The sequence below is a fragment of the Ambystoma mexicanum genome, chromosome 12, assembly GCF_040938575.1.
Source record: "Ambystoma mexicanum isolate Mex_15411 chromosome 12, UKY_AmexF1_1, whole genome shotgun sequence".
NCBI classification, from domain to species: Eukaryota; Metazoa; Chordata; class Amphibia; order Caudata; family Ambystomatidae; genus Ambystoma; species Ambystoma mexicanum.
In genome coordinates, this window is record NC_090936.1 from 69,378,516 (window position 1) to 69,399,976 (window position 21,461).

Below are 21,461 nucleotides of genomic sequence, written 5' to 3' on the forward strand. Positions count from 1 at the left end.
CCAACAACTATGGAACACCAATGCTCTAGCTCAGCTCTGTACACTTCTGACAACCCTCCTCTCGATGATTTGCAACAGATGCCACAGCCCATCGCACCTGCCCACCAGCACATCCGCCAACAAGCCCCTGGCATTTCTCCATCCCGCACCCAGCCATACCAGCCACCAGGATCACAGCGCCTGCATGAAACCAGCTCTCATCTAAGCTAGGCCCAATATGGCACCATCCATGAACACACCACACCCAATGCTGGCCATGCCGCTGCCTCTGCCCAAACTATCCCTCCTGGATTACTTGCACAAGGATCTATCATAAGAATGCACCTTAACACAGGTCCTACATCTGCCATACCACCAACACGTCTCAGACCTCATGCAGCACCCCACCTAGGTGCTGAATGGCAACACTTGCTCGCATCCCACACTCTGATCCCCACCACCACCCAAGGGTCCATCCCACCAACAGTACCCAGGCGCAACCTGAACCTCAGCTACTGCACCTCCCCTGTTTACCCCCCCTCTCCAACCCAACTACTCACCGCCCTCCGACACCCCTCCCACCGCTGCCCTTCACTGCGCCCTAATCAATGATTGTTCTATGGTAGCGCATGCCACCAACATTCATGACCTTATTGTCATAAACAATACTGATATTCCTGTCGTCAAAGAAACCTGGCACACCCCATCTTCAGGCTCGGCTTATCCATTGCCACCCCCTCTGGTTATGCCATACTACGCAACGACAGACCCAACAAGAAAAGTGGTGGCGTGTCCTTCATCTACAAAGACTCCCTCATATTGTATGCCTCAAATTCCACCTGCCTCTCACAATGTGAAGCCATCTCAGCCAAACTGTGCTGCTCGCCTACTTCCACCATCACCATCTAATATACCGACCCCCTGGTCCCATCACCAACTTCGAAACCGAGCTTACCCAGCTCATATCCTCTAATCTCATACCTACTACCAAACTCATCATCCTGGGAGACCTCCACATAGGTTTTGACAACCCCACAGATCATAACGCCTCTGGCGCAGCAGGTTCCGCTGCAGCACTTGGGTGCACGCAGCGCATCCTGAACCAACGCATCTTAACGGCAGTATCCTACACTGGTTCTTGGACTATAATTGCAACAGTCTCATTGCATCCAACCAGCTCTGCCCCTGGTGAGACCACATCATCATCTCCTTTACTATCCCCTGTCGCAACAAGTGCCCCAAGGTCAACACAGACAATGTCTAGTAACATGTGCAACCTCACGTTCACCAAGTTTCTCCCCCTTCTCGATCAACCACTTCTGCTTCCTCCAGGAAACTGATGCCTTGCCTTGGTCAACCACTACAACACCTCACTTTCTGACGTCGTCAACTCCCTGGCCCCGCTCAAATCCTGCAAAGAAAACAACTCCAGGAATGACAGCTCCTGGGTAACTGAAGATCCTCACTCAAACCCAGACAAAAAAGTGCACCTCAAGCTGCATGGCCAAATGTACCAACAACTGAGAACAAAAACCCCTTCTCTAACATCTCACAAATATATAGACAAGAGAACCACTCAACCAAAGCTACTACCTACAACAACAGGATCACCTCTGCAGCCTCTAGCACTAGTGAGCTATTTGCCATTCTCTGTGAATTAGAATCCCCAGTCACGCCCCCTCCACCACCGTGAAAGACTCCCAGTGGTACAACGATGTACAAAATGCCCACATAGGAAAAATGACCAACCTACAAACTAAAATTACCTCAAAGACCCCACACACATCAGTCACCTGGCCACCCACCATGTCACGTGGCCCTCCGGCCCACATCCAACACTTCAGCTTCATATCCACTTCCACCACCGACCTGCAACCATAATCAAAGGGTTCTATGTCATTTCATCAACACCAGTTTTTACGACTTGTGTTTTGTCGCAGAATTTTTGCGGAAATGTTTTTGTTGAAATGTTTTACAAATTAGTTTTGAGAGTTCACCTTAATCTCCTGGTCGTTTACATATATTTGTATTCCCGACCCATTTGTAAACTTTTTTCGCCAAAAATGCAGCGGCAAAACACCCATCGTAAAAACGGATGTCGATGAAAGGACACTATACCAATCAAAGGCCTTAAACCCTCTATGTGTAAAGGCGATATCTGCCCTGCTTCCCTAGTGAAAGAATGTGCCAGACCCCTGCTTCCTCTTATCGCCTCCATCATTAACTCCTCCTTTGAATCCTGCCATGTACTGCATCACTGCAACAATCCTGTGTCTCCCCACATCTCAAAAAAGCCTTGCTAGACCCTGCCATTCCAACCAACTACCGGCCCATAACCACCTTCCCTTTTCTACTGAAAATCATTGCTAGAGTGGCATATCTCCAAATTCAAAGCTTTCTTGAGTCCAACCATATTCTCAGCTCCCGTCATTTTGGATTCCGCCCAAGACATGGCACAGATACAGTCCTCCTGGACTCAAGAAACAACCTCGACGACCTCAACGACGCTGGTAAAATCTCCCTCCTCCTACACCTTGACCTCTCGGCCGCCTTTGATCTCGTCAACCACCAGACTCTTTGCCACTACCACACCGCCTCAGCGCACTTCTCTGTTGTAGCTGCCAAATGGATCTCATCCTTCCTCGAAGACAGAACCACGAGAGTCTTTGCTGGTGCAACCTCTGCAACTACAACACCTACCTCCTACGTCTACCCCACACTCTATATTTACACTAAACCCCTATTTGACCACCTGGCATCTCTTTCACAAGCTATGCAGAGAATACTCACATTTTGGTCCCCCTTACTGGTGACCACACTCAACTCAACACTGCCTCAAAATCAACACCATATATGAGAAAATTCAAATCTGGACGGCCGCCCACCTCTTATATTTGAATGATGACAAAAATGAACTCCTTGTGGTGGGCACAACCGCCCGACTTGCAAAAGGGGACCCTGTTTACAAGTCCTTCACCATCGACGGCCATTCCATCCCGGTAGCTCTGGCCGTCAAAACTCTGGTGGTCTATCTGGATACCACATGTTAACTACATAGCCCCAACAAATAAGTATACTAGTGGAAGATAAAAAATAGAGACAGCTTCTAGGTGCAATCTGTCATAGCCTGAAGGTGGACTACTAATTCCGTAATCCCATCATATCAAATCCAGGCATCTGCACTTTGAGTAGCCATATAGTTAACATAGTTAGGTGTGTTCGATTTTTGCATTTCTACAGAACATTTTGGAAAATCTGATGAACAGTAAAAAAGGAAAAGATGAGCAGACAATAATGATAGTAATTGCCAATATTTGATATTTACTTTGTTACCAACAATAGTCTGTGTCGTACGCAATGGACTAAAACAGTATTGATCAATTTAAAGCATAAAAAGACTGACAAACAACAGTACAAACCAATTTAAAACATTATGATTAGTAATTATAGATCCTGAATGAATTCGAAAAAAATGAATCAAGTTCTGTGCATGAAAATGCCAAACAAAATTGCCTAACTGGATTCCTTGCGTTGGTCATGAGATTCTAAGGATAGGAATGCAGAAGGAAAGAAAAAGAGAAAGAAAAAGAAATTGGAAGAAAGTAAAATCACTTCATATGGAACACTTCTTCAATAGCCCTAATACTATTAAACCTCTTGTTCCTTCTAGTAATAAAAGTGAAGTGTGATCAATTCAAGTGGACACTATTTTCATTGTCCTTATTATATTTGGCATAGAGTTTCTTCTAATTTCATCAAGAACGTGAGTTCAAACGTTCTGTTTTATGTGAACGTTATACCCCTATCGCATAGGGCATCTGCCTTAGGAGCTAAGCTGAAAGGGTCTGTCGTCTGTCAACGTGAAGACAGGAACACATCTAGTTGTCAAAGGAGGACTGGTTAATCCTGAGTGTATAGTCCCGATTAGTGTCATGTTTCAGTGGTGCTGTGCAATCCGTGCCGCCTTCTTCAGGGCTTGGGTTGGACGACCCCTCTCGTTAAAATTCCATATCTTGACCCTAGTGGGGAGAGCGAGAGACTGCAAATTTGTGGCTTGTGCAGGCGTGTCTGTGTATAATCCTCCAAATGATTGAGCAGAGTTAGGACCATTCCTGACATGTCTTGCTCTATTCAGTAGTCCGGGGTAGTAGGCAGTCCTGCAATGTGCGCTTCCCTTGTGCGTGTTGGATGCAGCTCAGTAAGCTGGCGAGTCAATCACTGCTGCTAACTGTCTCTCCAAGAAACTGCAGATGTGTTTAGACGGTAGTCCACATCGCCCCCATCTGAGCCTACGCCACCAAGCTCCTCCACACGAACAAACACTTATTTTCTGTTGACAACCGTATTGCAATCGTGCATGGCCTAATTTTCAGACAAATTGACTACTGCAAAGCCCTCCTTGGTGGAACTTCAGAAAAGAACCTGAACAAGCTTCAAATTGTAAAAAACAATTACATCAGAGTGGCAATGGATCTAAAGAAACATGACCACATCTCTGATGTCAGAAGAGCCGCCCACTAGCTCCCCGTCAGGGAGAGGATTGAATTCAAAGTTCTCTCTATCTCACACTGCTGCCTCTCGAAGGATTCACTCTCCTACCTCACCCAGAAATTATGCAGATACTCAACAGCCTGACCGATTCGCTCTTCTAACATCCACCTCTTCACTGCACCCAGGTTCCGCTGGAAAAAAAGCAGGTGGTGCCAGCTTCCCAGTCTGTGCAGCCACCCTTTGGAACAATTAACTGTTCACCTTTCGAGCCGACCCCTCCAACGTCTTGTCCAGAAAGAACCTCAAGACTCACCTGTTTCATTAACATTTGATCCCTGCTTCACTTACTATTCCTGCACCTTGCCTGACTTTCATTTACTGTAACTAGCGCCTAGATGCACATGGACTTTGTGCGCTGATATAAATACAAAAATAAATAAAACATCTAGCAGAGAAATTAATATGTTGGTGGAGGACACGAAGCAATGAAGCCAGCACAGCAGGGGGAGGGGTTGGTTTTGCAAAGCTCACCTACAGATGACGCAACACACTGACTCAGGGACTTTGCAGGGGCAGGAATGCCAGAAAATCTGATGACTCACACCAAGTTGCAGCATTTTTGCTGTGACAGGAACAGGATGCACATGGGTGACAGGATAAGAAGGCATTCTATAATTAACTCTTCTGAGGCAGCGCAGTAGAACAGGGTTCCCAAAATACACACGTGTGTTCCTTATTAATCATAGTCAGCTGTAGTCAGCCAGGTTATTTTCAACTTATGACAGAATGATGACTGTGTGGTCAACCCACAGAAGTAACCGCTAAAATTAGACTTTGTTACAAAACCCATTTCTTCAAAGTAAGCAAGAAATATATGGGCTGCAGAAAATCTGGGGGAAATCTGTGCTTTTTTGATAATGCATCGTGCCTCTGGACCCATGAAACAGCATTGGGGGGGGTATGGACCTTTACCCCTTAAAGATTTTGGAGACAGTTTGGGAGTTGTGTGGATTTACCCTGGGGGGAATTTCTGCCAGAGCCCCGGGCTGGAAACCCCACATCCCCAGCTGTGCCACAAACTGACTGCAGCTGATTGCATCCCTGTGAGGAAATGTCACAATCTGGAGCCAATTGGATCCATTGTGGCTCAGAGGCACTGGGAAAGAGGACTGCGACCCCCCGCCCCACCCTCTGCCAGGCCTTTGATTGGAAACCAGCCTTGTCTTTACTAAATTTGTCTTAAGGCTTGACAGCCAGAACAAACGAACGAAAAAAAGGTGAACTGCTATTTATTTTCAAACTAAACATCTGTGTGCTTTTGAGCTATTTGTGCTTTGATGTATTGCTTTTTGTATTTTTCTAAAAATGTACTATTTGTGTGGTCTTTAACCACTAAGCATTGACAAGGCTTCTGTTTACAAGGTGTTTTGAAGTGTGAAATATTTAGAATGCATTCAAATGTAAAGAGCACAGCCACATGTGATATTATAAGTACTGAAACTCCAGACCCTTTGAGGCATGCTGGTTAAATATGTTTTTAGTGTATAGAAGTCGGTCACAGGCACTAGCATGTGCTCTGTGTCCTTTCATGTCAGCTAAAATAACGCATAGGTGGTGAACAGGCACAGACAGAAGGGGTCTGCAAGTCTATGGTAGAGTCGGATTGTATCTCTGTATTGTTGGATGTAAGATTGCATAAGTGCTGCTACTGGGTGCAGAGCTTATGTTATAGAACTGTTTTGAGATTTTGACAACAGCACTTGGGAACAAGTTGGAATTGTGTAGAGGCGTCATAAGTGTTTATGGGTCAGTCACACATTCAATCCAGCACTTAAATATTAAAGCTTGGAAAGTATGAGGTCAAAATGGTGGAGGGGTAAAATCATGGCTTTGCTGTTCACCCAAACTGTGTGAGCCTGTGCAATTATTTAAGTCTATTCTGTACAGAATGGGGGTGGGGTATTTCAAATAATGGGAACTCTTTACAAATTCAGGCCTGCTAAGCTTATAAATTGGCAACCTGCAGGAGTTACACTTTACAGCAAAATGTAATTTTTGCAGGGGTACACACACACAATATTTACAATACTGACAACGTGAATTCACAATTTTGGCAGGCCCTACACAACGGGATTTGAATTGTTATCAAAGAACACACATCTTGCTGAAGAGGTGCAGTCGAGATTCATTTGCACAAAGTGCTGGAATGGAGGATTTATTTAATAGGGCAAGTGCAGGGTATTATGTATTGATGTGTTATGTAATATTTGAATATTTTAAAGAGGTGCTTGGCAATGTGTAAAAGCAGATTTTTTTCAAGTTCCAATGACTGTACTGGTTCATGTTTTAGCTAGTGCGTAATGGGTCTATTGAACTCATTTTGTATTTTCAAGTAGGTGTTCCAATTTACATTATTTGTTTTGTGTGAGCAAAGCGATACAATTTACATGCCTTAGGCGATTAAAAAAAACATTTGTCTCTATTCTTTGTGCGCAAGAGAAGCTCAGAGTGTTGGGTCGCAGCTTTTAAATCTGGAAGCTTCAATGGGGTTCTAAGGTTCACTTTAGCTGTTACCTGTGAGACAGAAGTGCAATACCCTTTTTATATATATACAGCTATTGCTTACACAATACTGACATGCCCCAAGATGCAGATGATTTGAGTTTTTGTCAAAGATCACAAATTTTGATAAAGAGGTGTAGCTGAGATTCTTTCACGGAAACTGCTTCAATTGTTGAAATATTTTAAGGGGACAAGTGTCAGGGTGTTACACTGGTCTTAAGATGTTATGTAAGATGTTAAGTAATGTGGGGACTGGAATATTTATTTTATTTTTAGCATTTATAGCAGCACCCAAGACCTTCAGGTATCACGGCGCAACTTGCATAAAGTTGTAACGCTCACCTGTAAATCTGCGGGAACGTCAGAAGAACTCCCTTGAACTTCAGTGAATCACTATCCCTGTAGAAAGGATGACAAGAAAACAGCCCTCCTTAATAATGTTCCTTCCCTATTCTGAATAAACTCTCCAGTACTGAAAAAAGGAATAGATAACCAACAACAGGAAAAGCTCACCTAAGGTTCTTTTTTAGTGAGCCCTCCATCCTGCATTCATACAGGGGCGCATGTCCTGAAGAAATGGTGTAGACTGGATGCAATAAGAATTCTTATATAATGGAAAAAAGGCGACTAAGTGGCAAGGAGAAAATAATTCCTATTAAGTCATGACCAATATGAGTGTTAGCTGTGAAAGAAAGCACATAAACTATGATGGTTCCTAAAATAGGAAACAAACTGTGTTAGCCTCAATACATTCAAACTGGAGAGCAATGACGGAATTTCAGATGACACTCTGTTCCGTATAAGTGGTGCAGCGCTGTTCAAAAGGGAACCAACTAAACAACTACCAGCTGCGTGTAATGCGGAATGAGATGTAAACCCTTTTCTGCACTAGAGCGAGTCACAGGAAATAAATTAATGTTGAAGCAAGCAGCTGAGGAAAAAAAAAAAGGTAATAGCAACGCTACCACTGATAATGAAGTTTCAAAAGAGCGTGGAGCGCTAACCTACACAGCTTGGCAAAATTTACGGGCAGTGTGACAGCAACCTAGCACAGCTAATGAGTTTGTAACATTGGCGCGCGGAACAATGCGCATACAGCATAAACACAATATACGAAATGCACAATAACTAGTCCGTTGCTAAAACACTCGCAACGAAAAACAACAAACACTGGAAACCCACGGGAAACCTTGAAAACAGGTACTTGCGTGTATGTAAGGTGTACTCCTCACGAAACTCTGAAAAGGAACACTCTGGACTAGAACTATGGACACGGCAATTAGGGGACAACAAAATTATAACGGAAACTACTGGCTGTGAGCAGAGGAGGAGACTATAGGACAGGACGAATAAATTCTGACTGAAAATTGGGAAGGCAGGGAAACTCTGACTGGAATTCTACGGAGACTGCGGTGAGCGTCCGTACTGCAAGGCAGTCAGCAACGCGAAGCGCGAATCTCCTCAGGAAATGAGTACTTGTAACAGAGGTCGCAAAAGACAAGACCTGCAGATTAGTTCCTGGTTGACACCACTATGCGGCCATTTTGGAATACCAATTTCCCCATGACTTACTATATGGATCTGAATGGGGACAATACCTTCTCTCAAATGACAGGGCAATAATAACCTACGGAAACATGGGCTTAATCAGGGAACTTGTTGGGAATCATGACAAAAGTGCAAAGTGAACAGGTTATAGAAAATGCAACATTGGAAAGCCTCACCTCATGCTTCGGGAGGATACATCAAATATGCAGGAACAAATAGGTAAAATGCAAGACTACATCAAGTATAGTGGAACAAATAGGTAAAATGCAACATAGGATTGCCTCACCTCATGTTGCGGGCGCTACATCAGATATGCATGAACAAATAGTTAAAAAGCAAGGCTACATCAGGTATATTGGAACAAATAGGTCAAATTAAATATTATACTGCCTCACCTCATGGTGCGGGGGCTAGATCAAGTATGCAGGTACAGACAGGTGAGAAGCGACATTAGAGTGTGTGCACATACCAGCAGAGTCAGGAGAATGATGGTATAACAGTAAGCATTTCTAGGTAGTCAAATGGGGATAGTAAGATTTGCTGTACGATCGTATGAGAAGCAGATCACATACCTTGGATAGACAGTAATGCTGGAAGCCTTCCTGGCCCGGACAGGCCCAGATAGTCATAGGCCTTAAGCGTGGGCCTTTACATGGGTCCGGCTCCGGCTGACTCCCCTGGATAGGCTACGGCTTTGGCCTGCCTGCTCCACTGGAGAGGCTCCACTTGTCCAATCATGACAAGACAAAGGTTTGGAAAAACTCCTACTTTGCCCTATAGCTAAGATGAGAGTAGTCTCTACCAGCAAACAAAAAAAAAAACACAGTCCTAGTCAGTCTTTCAAATCAAAATGGCCTATACTAACAAAACCTAATGCCTGTCTTATCTCTACGAAAAGAGTGTAAAGAAGAATATGTATACAAAGGAAAATCAGCGTTACAAAGGAAAATCAGCGTTAGAATATAAAGCCTCAAAGTGGCTGAGTCAGCTCGCCGCCCTATGCTGGACAGCACAGAGTAAGGCGGTCCCTGAAGACAGGATGACACACTTTGGCTAAGGTTCTCAAAACAAAGCAGTTCAAAACGTGGATCGAGGCCCGCCTGGCCTTCCACGTTAAAGTCACTTTTCTAGCGTTTCAAGAAGTTCTTTCACAGTTCAGCAAAAACGGTTCACAGTTCACCAAAAATTCACATAGGTCTCCCTATATCGGGGTCGGGCCCTTCAATCAAAGCAATTGTAGGGGTTCCCTTCCCTAAGCTTACTTCACATTCTTTAGGGGTTTCCTTAACCTAACTTATCACACTTCCGGTCTCCCTCAGTCAGGCTCGGACCTTTTCCTGAGGTCTAACACTTTGGACCACTTTGACTTTCCCTTCAGCTCATACTCCTGTGTTATTTTACCCAGTGTCTCTTGGTCTGGGTAGTTCAGTATCATTCGCTTAAGAGTCCAATATTCACTTTTCACCGGGGTCCATCTTGATCATCACGCTTTTTAAAGTTCATTCACTTCGTTGCTTTCTAACAAAAACATTTCACCTTTCGCAGAGATTTTTGAGTGGGCTACTTCCTTTCGCCGGACCACTCCGCTACTCTGTATAACTGGCTTCACAGTTATCGGTAATTTAAAGTTCACCACAGGTCTGCCTTTCTTCGCGTCTCATCCACACGTGTGCAGTTTTCAATTGTGAGATATACTGTTGGAACTTCAATCTTTCCTTAACACACACCAGGCTTTCAACTCGCTCGCCAACTCACCGGCTGTGTGCATTCCTTTCTTGTCTTTGTTGTTTTAATTCACGAGTCAAGGTTAATATCACAGGCTTGGCCTCGCCTCCCCAACTCTGTCGTTTTCAGCCGGGAGGGTCGCTGGCGCCCTTGAAACACAATGCAGTCTTCTTGTCTGGGATTTGGCCTTCTCCACGTATCTTTTACGGTTCTTTGGAGGCAACAACCTCCTGCTGGAAATTCCTGGGATTCTCTCCCCTTTGTTCTCGTCCCTTTGCCTGTTGCTCTGCTCCAGAAGGTTCGCCTTTGCCCTGGAGGTTCTACTCTTGCTCGTGTTCCACCTTTCTCAGAGTGTGTCTCCATGTTCCATCTTTTATCCGTGTGGGGAGAGCTAATGCATATCAGATGAATGTGATTAAAGTCAAGTCAAATGCCTGACCCGATTAGCGGGACATGTCAATGAGATAAGTAAGGGTTAGCCTTGTTACTCTGAGTCGCCCCCTTTTCCTCTGCCCAGTGTTTGTGGGGAGTTGGAACATTGGCAAATCCTATAAAATAAGAGGGGTCATGGGTACGGGAAAGGGGGGACTACTGCCTATCACCTTCGGCCGCCTCACCCCTACTCCCAGAAGACTCTTCACCCAGGTGATCATACCGCACTGGAACACCCCCAGGAACTGGATCCAAAAGCAATGGGGTGTCCTGGCCACCTGGATGACAAGTCCCTGAGGACTAGAGGGTGAGATACCCTTTGATTTCTCACACTGGAATGGCAGCATTGGAGCTGTAGACCTGTGAAAGGCCAGACGTTCCAGTGCAGTCAGGAAACCACTCAGCAGCAGTGAATGGCTCTGCCCTTTATTCACTGCTAAGGAGAGTGGCTTCCTGACTGCATCTGGGCTGCAGGCCTGTGATGGGACCACTGATCGCATGCTCTAAAGTTAGGATGCAGTTGCTAGTCTGCCTCTGCCATCGAAAGGAGGGCATGCAGAGGGTGGTTGGACTAAGGTGCAATATGTTTTTGAAAATCAGAGGTTTGTTGCTCCCGGCTATCTTGCTTGCAGTTTGTGAAATAAATAATATGACACTTTGGTTAATACGAATTAATTCGTTTTATTATTCAGCGTTTTTTCTAGTGATTTAATCTAGATACATGTGTTTATGAGAAACACTTTTTGGAACTTGACGAGCAAGTTTTCGGTCAGCCGACACGTGTTTCGACCTTACGGTCGTTCTCAAGGCTGAACAATATTCAATTTGTGATCAAGTAGTGACATATTGCATTATTTTCAGCAGTGGTGTTTTAGGTGATGTGCCCACATAGTGATAGATAGTGACATTACATTAAAACACATTGATGTGTCGGTATGTAACAGTTTTGGAAAAAAGTAAGAAAATCATTGGAAGAAAAGGAGGGAGGAAAAGAAAAGAAAAGTAAGTTGCTGGTAATTGGGCTTGTGGTATATTAGATTGAGGTAATTGCCTCTTACCCAGTCGTGGCTTGCTGTGTGCCCTCAGTAGGGTTCTAAATTGTGAACTGTCCTTTACGGCAGTTCCGGCTCCTGTTGGGCCCTTTGGGAGAAAGAGAGTGGAGGGGATGGTTGGTGGGAGCTTTCACAAAAGGAGAGCCCCCAAGGTGCGTTATAGTCACATTCGTCTCATTGGATTTAATCGGCTGTGGTCATTGCACAAGTAACGGGTGGAAAACATCAAGGGCTTTTCTTGAATAGCCCTTGTGTATTTTCACCTGTTGAGCGTGTTAGTAGTGATAGTGATGGTATCATCTAACCGTGTACTTCCTGATGGTTGGCCCCAGGTAGTGAAAATGACTGCGGTTGGTGAATTGGATGGTCCTAGATGTACATCAGGGGCTTTTTTAGAAGAGAGCTCCTGTGTGTACCCAGCCATAGATAGCATTTGTAATACATTTCCTATTGTTGGAAAGTGAGCATGAAGAAAATTAAGATTAGCGCTAAAAGCTAACTATATCCCTTAGTTGGGCAAGGTACTTGCTGTCTCTGGGATGGGCTAGGAAGCTCACCTGTGTGCTCTGTCTGACGTCCCAGGCGGTGCTCTGCTGCTTCTGCACACCGCGCTGGGTGCCGCCATTATAAGCTGTTTGTTGACTCACGTTCGTCTCGGGCCGCACATGCGCGGTGGTGAAGTGTCTTAGCGCTGGTCCCGGCGCATGCGCGTCGTAGTGCGCGACTTGCGCATGCGCCGCGGATCAGTGAAAGGCCTTCACCGGGAATTGCTTGTGATTAGATTGGAGGATCGGGGGTGGGTGGCCCTAGCCCTTGGCTATGTGGCAAAAGGGATCTAGGTGAGCTTGAAATGATAAAAGGTTGTGTGTTTCTAGTCTGTTGCGAGGGGTGTCAATTAAAATGACGGTGTGTGTGGCATGGTCTCATGTCGGGCCATGTCATACCCACATTTGGGTCACTATCCCTGCCGGGGTTTGAAGATTAAGATTTAGGTAGAGAAAAATTGTAGAAAAGGAGGATGATGAAGATTTACAGGAAGACATTTAAATCATGGTCTTTGTTAAGGCCATTCTTCACACATCTAAAATGACAAATTAAACGTGCTTCCTCTTGTCTCAGTTTCCGGATTCTGTCTCCTCCTCTTGGGCCCAGCCGGACCAACTTAAGTCTGATGAACCTTATGTCACTCTTGTTCTCCATTTGGTGGTTCCTCTGCCAGTGGTTTGCCAATGGCAGTTTGGGGTCCTGTGAATGTATACTGTTCATGTGCTCTCTGATCCTGAAGCGTGTCTCTCGGATGGTGCTGCCTATGTATATTTTATTACAAACACAAATGATTGCATAAATTACAAATTTACTTCTACAATTAATGTGCTCAGTGATGTTGAAGATGGGACAGCCTGAGAATTTGGCGCATTTGGTCTGTGTTGCATGCTTGCACATTGAGCATGTCCCGCATTTCGTGAAACCAATTGGTGTCCTTTTACTGAGCCAGTCCTGTGCCATGATACGTTTGTCTGCAAGAAAGGAGGGGCTCAGTAAGGTCCTTAGTGTTGGTGCTCTGCTGTATGACATGCTGGGATATGTTTCTAGTTGCGGCTTGATATGCTCGTCCATGAGGAGTAGTCCCCAGTGCTTCCTCAAAATTTTTTGTAATGCATAACTGTCTTTGTTGTATCTTGTTACAAATCTGATGGTAGGATTGTCATCGTGTCTTCTCGGTTTGGGTGAGAGCAGTGTTGATCTTTCCAGTCGGCAGGCTTGTTTTCTTGCTTCTGCCAGGTTCACATGGGAATAGCCCCGACTACTGAATCTTTGATCCAGCAGGTTGCATTCTTCTATGAACGATTCATCTGTGTTGCAGTTCCTTCTTGCCCGAATGTATTCTCCTTTCGGAATGTTGCGAATGACACTTTTTTTATGGCAACTTGTTGCATGGAGGGTTGAATTGACTTCCGTTGGTTTGCGGTAAGTTCTGGTAGTTATTTGGTTCTCTTTTATTTCAATCTTGAGGTCCAGGAAGTCAATTTGAATATTGCTGATGTGGCTCGTTAATTCAATACCAAAGTCATTGGTATTGAGATAGCTCATATATTCATTAAGTTCATCTTTAGTTCCTTTCCAAATTAAGATGATATCATCTATGAATCTGGCCCAATTGACAATGAGCCTGGTGAATTTGTCTTCTTTCATTGCGTGTTTAAGTTCATAGGAATGCATAAAACAATTAGCTAATGCAGGAGCATAGCTGGCTCCCATTGCGATCCCTTTAGTCTGCTTGAAATATTCTCCATTGAATATGAATATATTGTTCTTGAGAGAGAAGTTCAGGAAGGCTTTAGTCATTTCTACTTGATCTAGGTGTGAGGCTGATTCATGTTTGAGTAGAAACCCCATGCTGGTTATAGCCAATTCATGGTCAATTGATGTGTACAGCGCTTTAACATCAAGCGTAGCCATAAGGAAATGCGGTTCCCAATGAGACGAATGTGACTATAACGCACCTTGGGGGCTCTCCTTTTGTGAAAGCTCCCACCAACCATCCCCTCCACTCTCTTTCTCCCAAAGGGCCCAACAGGAGCCGGAACTGCCGTAAAGGACAGTTCACAATTTAGAACCCTACTGAGGGCACACAGCAAGCCACGACTGGGTAAGAGGCAATTACCTCAATCTAATATACCACAAGCCCAATTACCAGCAACTTACTTTTCTTTTCTTTTCCTCCCTCCTTTTCTTCCAATGATTTTCTTACTTTTTTCCAAAACTGTTACATACCGACACATCAATGTGTTTTAATGTAATGTCACTATCTATCACTATGTGGGCACATCACCTAAAACACCACTGCTGAAAATAATGCAATATGTCACTACTTGATCACAAATTGAATATTGTTCAGCCTTGAGAACGACCGTAAGGTCGAAACACGTGTCGGCTGACCGAAAACTTGCTCGTCAAGTTCCAAAAAGTGTTTCTCATAAACACATGTATCTAGATTAAATCACTAGAAAAAACGCTGAATAATAAAACGAATTAATTCGTATTAACCAAAGTGTCATATTATTTATTTCACAAACTGCAAGCAAGATAGCCGGGAGCAACAAACCTCTGATTTTCAACTTACCAAACTGGGGCTTAGGCTAAACCCCAAAAACCGCTCCTGTGATCTCGCGTAAATTTGAAATCACAATAATTGGAGCTTAGCACTGGCAGGTTCCACTCCTAGAGCCTAAAACCCACCCTACCGCAATATGTTTTTGTTTTCCTTTTTTGGCGGCGGGAAGGAAAAGAAAGCTACATGAGGACGCCGAGGGAGAGTTACCGGAGACCAGTTATTTTGGGGGTTTTTTTAGGTGGGGGAAGGATGCACGGAGGTGCCCAAGTATTTTCCTAGATGCCTATCGGATGAACAGCAGGAGGGGATACACAATACCACCTGGTCGCTGTGCCACTGTGGGGGCCTTGTCCGCGCTGATAACGCCTATGCACAATGTGTTTCAAAGCACTTCAAGGCAAGGGAGGGAACAATGGCAGATACAATGACATTCTTAAAGGCCATGAACAGTAAGGATGTGAGACTGACTATCGCACTCGGCCTGACGGCATTTCTGCTAGAGACGGAGATGAACAAGAGGTGAGGGAGTGGGCAGGAGAAAGGAGGGAGAGGAACAAAACAAGCGACTATCGTACTAGGCTTGACAACATTTCTCGTAGGGACGGAGATTAACAAGAGGTGAGGGAATGGACAGGAGAAAGGAGGGAGAGGAACAAAACAAGCAACTATCATACTAGGTTTGATGACATTTCTCGTAGAGACTTAGATTAACAAGAGCTGAAGGAGGGGGGAGGAGAAAGGAGAGAGAGGAATAAAAGAAGCGACTATTGTTCTAAGCCTGATGACATTTCAGATTTTTTTAATTTTTTTTTTCATTTTATTTGGATTTGTAAAGCGCACTACAGCTCACGGGCATACATGTCTTAGTTAAGTGCTGAAGGGGGTGCTGAGGGGGACAACTAAAGGGAGAGTGGGGAGGAGACAAACATTTGTTGCTATCATACTGGGTCCAGGGACAATTCTGATAAAGTGCATAGAAAAAAGTAAAGGAGGGCGGCAAGAGAGAGAGAGAAGGGAGAGGAGGAGAAAACAGAGAATGAAACAGTAAGAAAAACAAAAGCAGCTGTGCAGATGTGACTCAAAAATATCTCCCCCGCCCCCCCTCCTACCTCCCCCCCAGGCCATTCTTCCTGGGGCTCACACAGGCGACATTAGGCCCCAAAGCAGGCAATTCTGTGGTTGAGTACAAGACACCGGAAACGCTTTGCGTGAAGCGAGGCATGACATGACCTGTAGAGTGTAAGCAGGAGGTGCCCTGGCAGCCGCCCAATAGAGGGACACAGACTGGGGAACCTGTGGCTACGGAGCTTGGCTGTGGATTGGACAGTCACAGCTCAGGTTCTGAATTCCAAATGCCCTTTCTATTGAAGCTCTTTGATGCTGGGTGTACATAGCGCGAGCCTCTGAGGACTAGACATATTTAGGGGTCATAATTTCCTCGTATTACAGTGGTTGAATCCACAGACTTAAGTCAGTCGTTTGCAACGCACGAAATCTTACAATACGTCGAGAAATAATAAAAAAACAAACATGAAAATAGCGAATGTTCACTCGCCACAGAAGAGTGTACATTAAGAAAACCTATTTATCATGAAATCGCTTAGAAAACGAGATGAGCTTCTGCGTCCAAATCCTTTGAAAGCTGCCAGCAGGCGCAGCGTAGCTCTGTATTGATGTCAGGCTTGCTAACTGCTATTTGAAAAGATGTTGAACATTTCTCGAACATGAGCAGATGGCTTAAAGACACTGCTGTCACGGGGGGCTTTCTAAATAGCACTGAAAGCCTGCATGCATTTGCGTCCCACCCAAAATGTAGTAGTGACAGAAGGGACATAAGGGGAAGGAAACCGCTACCCAGCCATTGCATAGTTTAAAACAAATCATCATGCGATGTTAAAAGCAGTTAGACGTGTGTTTAGAAACATAGCCGCAGAATGGGTGTCCTAAAGCAGACGTCGGCTGCCATCGAGTGGCCGTCTCTGGAATTGCGCTACATATTAGAAACGTATTCGTTAGGAATGCGTCCAAATGTTCCTGGACACAAAGAACCAGTGGATGAATGTTGGGGGCGGAGGGCTTTAATTGAAAGGGCCCCTGGCAGATGAGTGGGACAAAATGGTGTGCTACAAAATTTGGGAGAGGGGGGGACAAACAACATTGTTGCCCCCACCCCCTTAAATTTACGATCATGCAAAGAACCCAATTCTCCGAAATGCTTTTGAGCAAATGACAGGATGCAATAGCACATCTGGTTAACGTGTGCTGAAATATTAAGCAGAGCCCACACTGGACTTCTGAATTTACTCACTATAGGCACACATACCGCAATTGTGGCAATCAGGGTGTATATGTCTAGGCACGTTAAAGTGTATCCTGAATTCACAAACAGGAAAGTCAGAAAACAGGCACGCTCCCTGCGTGTTTGTAAGGATGCACGGCAGGTGCAATGCCTGAACGTGTCATCTATGACTGTCATCAACTAGTACTAAAGCGACAGCATGAACGTTGCAGTGGGTGAGCAGGTGCAAGTGGATCAAGGTCACCTGGCCTAAGCCCCACCCACCTTCTTCGGTATCCAGTCATTGCATCGAATACAAAGCATTGAAAGCCAAAAGCATCAAAAAAAATGCATGAAAAAAAGCATTCAATGCATTTTTTTCAAAGGTAAAGGTTTTATTTTAAGTATAATGGATTTTAAGGGGTAAAAAACAGGGGTTAAGGGGGGAACCCCCATTAATAAAAAAAAGAAAAAAATGCATGCAATTTGATTTAATTTTAGATGATAAAGCATTTGATGCTTTGGCATTCGATGCAATCACTATAAACCACCTTCTTCACCTCTGCGTCTTCCTTTCTGCTCTTAACTCTTAGATCAAGGGCATCCATTGCCTGGGCGTCCAAAGAGAAGGGCAGGCAAAGAAAAAGGCAATTCCTGTTTAGACCTGGTTGGACCGGCAGGACCCAGGGCCCGAAACCCCTGCTCAGATAACAGGTAAGCACGCACCAACATGTTTTTTCTCCCTCTGACCCAACAGGCCATCATCACCAAGCACAGCCAACGGCATCGCCCCTCCTCTAACGCATGGACTCCGCAATGCAGCAACCTCAAGCCCATCAACAGGCCCTCACCATCCACAACACAGAAGTTGAAGCTCGCCAACGTCGGCTGAGCTATCACCCATGCAGCAGACATCGCCGACCACATCACTACACACAACCTTGATGCCATCTTCATCACCGAGACCTGGCTGACACCCACCTCCACGCACATCCTAGACGTCCTTGTCTAGGACGGCTACAGCATCCAACACGGAGACCGGACGAACAAGACAGGTGGAGGCCTTGCAGTCACTAACAAGACCTTGTGGCCCTGCACCAGACTTGACATGGACAACATTGGTTCATTCAAAGTCATCTCCGCCACTCCCTGCTCTACCCGAGGGGTAGAGTCACCTTCTATCTCATCAACAGACCACCCAAACCCAACACCGCCTTTATCAGAGACTTCACCGACCTGGTCACCACCATATTTCTCACTCACGCCAACATCTTTGTAGGCAACTTCAACCTCACAGGCAACAAGTCCACCAAACCAATGAAGGACGCTCTCCTCAGCCTCACATTGTACACAAGAGCCAATGCACGACAAAGGTAACATCCTCAACCTAATCATCACTGCACTGTATTCCCTCCACTACAGCTCTCCTCTCCTGCTTGACTGGTCTGACCACCTGGCCGTGCCTTTCAACATCCTGCACACCAACCCAGTCAAGCACTCCCAGCTGAAACCCAGCAGGCAAACCTTCAGGTCCTTCAAGAACTTGCCAGTGGAAGCCCTAACAGAAGACCATGCCAACCTACACCTTATATGAACCAAACGCCCCCAACCACATTGCGACTCTACTGGAAGCACTCAATGCCACCCTCTCAGCCTCCATCGACCAACACAAACCTCTGAAACAACGCACCTGCATACAAACCGTCAGCACACTTGTGCATGCAAAAGCTCAACCTCTGCAAAAGAGCCATCAGGAAACAAGAGAAAACCTGGCGCCGCTCCAGGACTGCACCAACCTGGCCCCCCTCAAGGAACTCAGAGAAACCCGCCAACAACTAATCAACACAGCCAAGGCCTCCTACTATCAGAATACCATAGCAGAAGCCAAAACCAAAAGCAGAGCTCTCTTCAAAGCAGACAAGCAGTGCATCAACCCGCTACCCAACCCAGCCATACCCCCACTCCATCAAAAATATCCACCACCATTAACACCTTCATCATTGACAAAATCAGCAAGATTTCCCTGAAAAGATGCCAGCTCTGCATCCACAGACTCACCTCACATCTCTGCTCGCAATATCTCCACACCCTGGACAACATTCAAGGCACTCTCGATAGAGGACCTGGTAGAAACCCTGGCGCCCTCAAAGCCACATCGTAAGCAGACAACATCCTCCCACCATCCATCCTCAAGAACCTCCCTGTAGAAGCTCTCCTTACCTATCTGGAGATCATCAACATCTACCTAAATCGAGGCACCTTACCATCAACCCTGAAAACAGGACAAATCCTCCCTCTACTAAAGAAACCCACTCTGGATCCCGACAACCTAGGTAACTATCACTTACCTTCCCTTCCTAGGAAAGATCATTGAGAAAGTGGTAGACGCACAACTGCAGCAACACATTGCCACCAACAATCTCCTCCAAACCTACCAATCCGGATTCAGACCCAGATGCAGCACGGAAACAGCAACCATACAGGTGGTTGACAACACCCTCAAAATCCAGTGGACAAAGGCTGTTGCCTTCAGTCACATATCCATATGAATGAGTCTTCTCAAAAATAACAAGACGCCACCCATGAGGCGTTCTGCCCATTGACTGAGACGACGCGCACCGTATTTCACCTTGGAATTAAGTCCCGGCTCCTGATATCCGGATGAATCAGATGCCATCCTAACGCGGAACTTGGTGAAGATAAAGACACGCAAGATTTGAAATCAAATACATCTTGTTATTTTTGAGAAGAGTCATACCTATGGATATGTGACTGAAGGCAACAGCCTTTGTCCATTGGATCTCGAGCAGATGACATGTCTGACCTGTAGGGATCTAAGGGACCACATCTAACCCTGGACCAGGCTTCTCTAGAATTATTTCAGGGAGCATTGAGGATACACACCAGAGATGACACTACCTCCATCATTGCCCATTGGCGATGTTTGCTAAATGACATCCGCATCCAGATGACACGTTAGGGTTTGATTTTACTCATCACCTACCCATCCTGAAGAAGGTCGCTCCAATAGTGGCCCCCAGACTGTCGATGTTATTGAATACGCTGAATGCTATTTGATTTGTTTTTGAAAATCCATGTATAGTGGATAGAATGGTTAGGAATTTTTTTGATTGCATGAGTGCTGTAGGGTTCTTTATTTGTATTTGTATTTGTATTTATTTTATGTGTATTGCGCACCTGGTCCGTAGGCATCTGGGCGCATTTCTTGAGAATGGTACAATTGAATATAGTGAAAGGCACATGAATTACCAGTTGGTTACAGAAGTGGTAACGTGCAGTAGGCGATTAGTCATGGGCCAAGGCATAGCGATTGGGGAGAGTACATACATACACGGGGGGACAGTTTCTAGAATAGGTACAAATATTAACATGAAAAGCAAAGGTACATACATTTACATGAAAAGCAGTTTATATAATAGGTGCATGTATTTACAGGAGGTATATGAGTTAGAAGAGAGGGTTTATGTGCGTGAGGTAGCATGGTCCTGCTCGGATAGCCAGGATTTGGCTTTGCTCTTGAATGTGAAGTAAGAGAGTTCCGATCTGAATGTGGTGGGTGGTGTGTTCCACAGTTTGGCTGCGAGAACCGGTACGCTGGATCCCCCAGCCTTTTGGAGCTTGAATCTGGGTATCGCTGTCATACCGCCGAGTTCCTGGCGTCTATGGAGCCGCTGGCGACGCGGAACCTAGCTTCGTTCGCTTCGGCCACGCCCCCTATTTCCTGGTTCCCTTTTGCTGATTCCGATTGGCTAGACGCTCCGCGGCCCGGTGTTTTAACCGGCCACTTCCGGGTCACGGACGCGTTGCAACGCTTCCGGTTTCGTCCGTAGGCTGTGCTGCTTGCTACCTGTGGCTTTCGTGCTGCTCTCTCGCTTGCTGTTGGTCGGGTCCTCGTACCCTGTCTATCCTTTCTGTTATTCTTTCCGCTATACCTGTCTGCCTTTCCCTTTCTCTTTTGGTCCGCAGTATTCTCCCTTGCCCTCCTTCCATCTTGCTTCCCCTCCCACCTTCCCATCTTCACTTACCGCTTTTTTCCTTTTCCGGTCTGTTACTCTTTCCGCTCTTCCTTCGTCTACCTTCAGCATTGCTTCTGTGACCTCCCGTGTACCAGACTCCGGCCTGTTCCCCTGGACTGCCTTTGCTTGCTGCATTAGTACTTCCTCACTTAGCCTGTGTACCAGTTCCTCGGACCTCTTAATGGACTGCCTGTGTTTTCTGAGTCTTCACTCCACGTGTTGTCTCCAGCCACTGCTACCAA

At 45.5% G+C, this 21,461-nt stretch overlaps 1 protein-coding gene across 3 annotated transcripts in view; it reads right to left on the reverse strand.

Moving 5' to 3' along the window:
* The window catches only part of TMEM117 (transmembrane protein 117), a 1,134,871-nt gene that overhangs the window by 767,781 nt on the left and 345,629 nt on the right, over positions 1-21,461 (reverse strand). For 2 of the 3 annotated variants that reach the window (XM_069628012.1, XM_069628013.1), the window contains exon 4: positions 7,375-7,431. The exons of the other annotated variant lie outside the window; for it this stretch is intronic. In XM_069628012.1, coding sequence (XP_069484113.1) covers positions 7,375-7,431 — 57 coding nt within the window. The remainder of the gene's footprint in view (positions 1-7,374; positions 7,432-21,461) is intronic. 3 annotated transcript variants of the gene reach the window in all.